This window comes from Mus caroli, chromosome 11, assembly GCF_900094665.2.
Source record: "Mus caroli chromosome 11, CAROLI_EIJ_v1.1, whole genome shotgun sequence".
NCBI classification, from domain to species: domain Eukaryota; kingdom Metazoa; phylum Chordata; class Mammalia; order Rodentia; family Muridae; genus Mus; species Mus caroli.
Genome location: NC_034580.1, coordinates 53,577,063 through 53,581,598, shown reverse-complemented (window position 1 = coordinate 53,581,598; position 4,536 = coordinate 53,577,063). Strand labels below are relative to the sequence as shown.

General features: G+C 41.3%; 1 protein-coding gene across 1 annotated transcript; it reads right to left on the bottom strand.

The window, feature by feature from the left end:
• Positions 1-1,225: 1,225 nt before the first annotated feature.
• On the bottom strand, positions 1,226-2,224 carry LOC110305448 (olfactory receptor 2AK2-like). The gene has a single exon (XM_021177437.1). The coding sequence runs from the start codon at positions 2,165-2,167 to the stop codon at positions 1,247-1,249; it is 921 nt and encodes a 306-aa protein (XP_021033096.1). The 5' UTR covers positions 2,168-2,224; the 3' UTR covers positions 1,226-1,246.
• Between the last annotated feature and the right edge of the window lie 2,312 nt (positions 2,225-4,536).

Genomic DNA, 4,536 nt, shown 5'->3' with positions numbered 1-4,536 from the left:
ACACGCCTTTAATCCCAGCACTTGGGAGGCAGAGGCAGGCAGATTTCTGAGTTCGAGGCCAGCCTGGTCTACAAAGTGAGTTCCAGGACAACTAGGGCTACACAGAGAAACCCTGTCTTGAAAAAACAAACAAACAAATCTGTACACACTGACAATCACTGGCTGTATTCCCAACACTAGTTTGAGGCTATTCTGGTCCACAGAGGGAGCTCCAGGATAGCCAGGACTACATAGAAATGCTGCATACATACATACATACATACATACATGCATACACATGCACACACACATATAATCTTGTTCTTAAAAGATATTCAGAAAGTTTCTTGAAATAACATTATTGCTTTTAGCATTTATTGTATATTAGCCACGGACAAAAGGCAAACATTGTCTACAGATTTTTAAAGCAGAACCATTCTGGGTCTGTTTTTCTAAATGTCCTTATCATAAGTTAGCAAGGGTGATCAACATAAATTTAAGCATGGGAGATCGACATAGAGGTGTGCGTGGAAAGAGACAAAGTGCATTCTGTCAGACAGATCCATTGATGATGTTTATTACAAAGTCATAGTGAATTTGGGGAATGGTATTAACAAAAGGAATCAGCAAGACATCATTAAAGAGCCTAGAGAGCTTGGAAATCTCATTCATGTGGTAATAATCAAACAAGCATCAAGGCAAGCATTACGTTGGCTCCCTTCCTATTTCTTTCAGAATTGACCTTAAAATATGTCACATTATAAAACACACACACACACACAGACACACACACACACACACAGAGACACAGACACATTATTATATAACAGTTGCATCTGCAAAAGAAAACCAATAAAATATTCCAGATTTCTGCAAAATTCATGCATAGGTACAGTTGTACTCCTAAACTACAGAAAGAGTTTCCAGAGCAAGACAAGTGCACAGCAGGCAAATGTACAGGCTCCCACAGTCGGAGAAGCCATAGTTCCTTGCATCAGGGCCAAAGAAAAGAAAGTTCTGTGGAAAGCCAACCCAGGCTGACAGGCAGCCAGAGATGCTAGGGCCTGGGACAAAGCCTGTCCATCTCTCTCAGAACCAACATTTAGATTCAGATCATCAACTGGATGGTTACGTGCTCTTGTTCAGTCAGTGAGACAAGCTAGTGAGCTTCCCCAAGAATATCAATCCTAAAATCATCCCAGAGAGTGTCCAAGACCAGCCTCTGTATGAGTCCACAGGGTGACCCAAAGTCCTGAGTCATTATCCTTCATCTCATTTGTCTCCTCAGGGCCCCTATGACCTCCTTGTTCCTCAGACTGTAGACAAATGGGTTCAGAACAGGGGTGATGATTGAGTAGAGCACAGCCACCACTTTGTCCCTTCCAGGAGAATGCAAGGTGTGTGGCTGGGTGTAGGTGGAGAGAGTGGTGACATAGAACAGGCTGGCCACAGTCAGGTGTGAGGAGCAGGTGGACAGAGCTCTACTCTGTCCCTTCCCTGAACCCATCTGGAGTACAACAACCAAGACCCGAGCATAGGAAGCTAGGATGGCCAGGAAGGGGAGCAGCAGAATGACAAGTCCACTCACGAGGACTGTATGCTCATACTGGGATGTGTCTTCACACACCAGTGGCAGGAGAGATGGAACCTCACAGAAAAAGTGGTTAACCATCCTAGAGCCACAGAAAGGAAGTTGAAACACATACACTGTGTGCACTGATGCAGTGACAGAGCTGCTGCTCCAGGCACTGGCAACCATGGAGCAGCAGATCTTCCTACTCATGAGCACAGGGTAGTGCAAGGGTCGGCAGATGGCTATATACCTGTCATAGGACATGAAGCCCAGCAGGAGGGCTTCAGATCCACCCAGGGTCATAAACACAAAGGCTTGAATCACACAGCCCAGAAAGGAAATGGCCTTGGTGTCTGAGAGGAAGTTAGCTGCCATCTTGGGTACAGTGGTGGAGATGTACATCATGTCGATGATGGAGAGCTGGCTGAGGAGGAAGTACATGGGGGTGTGGAGTCTTCGGTCCAGTCTGATGAGGACAACCAGTGTGATGTTGCCCATGAGAGCCACTGCAAAGAGGATGGCGATCAGTGTGAAGAGGAAGGTGTCCATGTGTCCATCCTGGAAAAGACCAACCAAGGTGAAGTCTGTCCCACAGCTGCGGTTTCCTGTTTCCATGGCTTAGACTGAACCATCAGAGCAGATGCACTGTGGAAAGGGCATGGCCTGGTGAGGACTGTCCTTGAGGAGGAAATGACAATTATTACATGGGATAGAGTTTTGGATTTGCTCTAGGACATGCTCTCTATCCTGTGTTTTATGCTTTCATTTATTGAAAAACAGTCCTTTTGGTTATTTATACTAATTCTATTTTTGCAGAACGGGTAATAGTTACACATTCTAATGTAAGACTTTTACATTTCAATGGGACCATGTAGAGTACATGTATTAAACCAGGGGACCCTTTCCCTCCCCCTGTCATTTCTCATGTTTGATGTCTGCAAGCTCTTCTGTCTCAATGTTCTTGTAACTTAAAATATGGAAATGGAAGCAAATTTTCAGGACAGTTAAATTAAAAGGCAAAAGAGAAATTACTCTGTTTATCTGCTTTGCTTTCAAAAATTATATTCCCACCAGTAGATTCTCTTCCTTGAGGAATTAGAGCTTAGATCTTTAGCAGGGAGAATATTTTCTGGGTTCTCTCACATTTCTGATCAAGTAGAGCAGAGTTGATCACATACAGTATAATGGTTTTGTAGGTTTTTAAAAATATTTCCTTTATTTACATTTCAAATGTTATTCCCTTTCCTGGTTTCCTCTCTGAAAAACACCCTCTCCCTATCCCTCTCCCTCCCCCTCCCCCTCCCCCCATCTCACCAACCCACCCACTCCTGCTTCCTGGCCCTGGCTTTCCCCTACACTGGGGCATAGAGTCTTTATAGGACAGTTTAACTTTTAATGATTCTTTATTTTACCTCTCAATTTTTGTCATAAATAGGAATTAAGGGTCTTGTATTACCTGAAGAAGTTTGCAGTCCTTATGAGTTTAATTTATTTCGTAAAATTAACATGGAAAAGGTACAATGACATAAGAAATCAATTGGTTAGTGTTGGAAAGATGGCTCAACAGGTAAGGGCAATGACTGTTCTTATAGAGGACGCAGGTTCAAGTCCCAGTGCATTCATGGCAGCTTGCAACTGTCTGTAACTCCTCCTCCAGGGGCATCTAATGCTTTATTCTGGCTTCCATGGGTACTAGATATACAAGTGTTGCATATGACCAAATGTCCATATAAAATAAAATAAAATAAAATAAAATAAAATAAAATAAAATAAAATCACTTGGTTGAATTTGACTTAGTGCTTTTTATTTTTGAGCTACAGTGTAGAGATTTTTAAATGAAATCTATAGAACTGAAACTTTTGTTGTGTCCTGACACCAACCTGGGCTTCCCTGTATTTGTAAGGGAATGATGCTTTGGTAACAAGTGCTTCTAGATACCTGGTGAAATGGCCTGAAATAGTTTTATTTCTTGGCATGTATTTGACCTTGACTATCTGACCATGGGTAGTAACTATTCCTGAAACACAATATCATGGAAGTATTACCATGTGGCTGAAATGTTTTACTGTTTTGAGAATTAAAATGTGAGGAAAAAGACCTTGCAAACACAAAACAGACCAACTGTATAAATTGGAATTATTAAAGCAAAAGAATTTTTTCTCACCCTTTTCCCATTTTTGTAGTAGCCTGAAACAGTCCACATTGTTAACACACTTCCAATCATAGGCAAGCTATACTTTAATATTACTGTGAGAACAGATTGAGTATTACATAAGCCAGACTGGGTCTCACATACACAGACTCTGTGGCAGTAGATGGTTCTTTTAGTAATGAACTTCAACTTCAAGATTCCAAATCTCAAACTGTGACCCATAAACTCTTAAAAGTTCAGAAAGAAAAATGAGGACAATGGGTGTTCAAAGTGCTGTCAATAGGGTGTCATAGTAAATTCCCATATAATATTTTATGGAAGAGATGAGAGAGAATAAAACATCTGTGAGAGAATGTCACCTTGAAATGCACACACGATGTAATATAGAGCACATGAGCTATGCGGTTATTAGTATTGTACCAAGCTGCTACATAAAGCAAAGACAACTGCCATTCTTAGGTGTGGTCAGGCAACACCAGTTGGACTCTGCTTTTACTGTGAGGTTTTTTTTTTTTTTGTTCGTTTATTTGTTTGGTTTTGGTTTTTCTTTTTAATAGAATGTACATTGTGTTGGGTGTGTAGGTCAATGGGAGTAAGTAGGGAGGTTGAAGAAGATCTGACAGGAGTTTCGGAGGTAAAAAAAATTATAAAAGTGTATTGCATGAAATTTCAAACAATAAATGAAAACAGGGAGAAAACAGCTCTTAAAATGGTAAACCAAGGAGCTAAAGGGATCTACAACCCTATAGGTGGAACAACATTATGAACTAACCAGTACCCTCCGGAGCTCTTGTCTCTAGCTGCATATGAATCAAAAGATGGCCTAGTTGG

Bases quoted from the DNA above. Each gene is read 5' to 3' on its own strand.
- LOC110305448 (XM_021177437.1), bottom strand. From the start codon at position 2,167: ATGGAAACAGGAAACCGCAGCTGTGGGACAGACTTCACCTTGGTTGGT.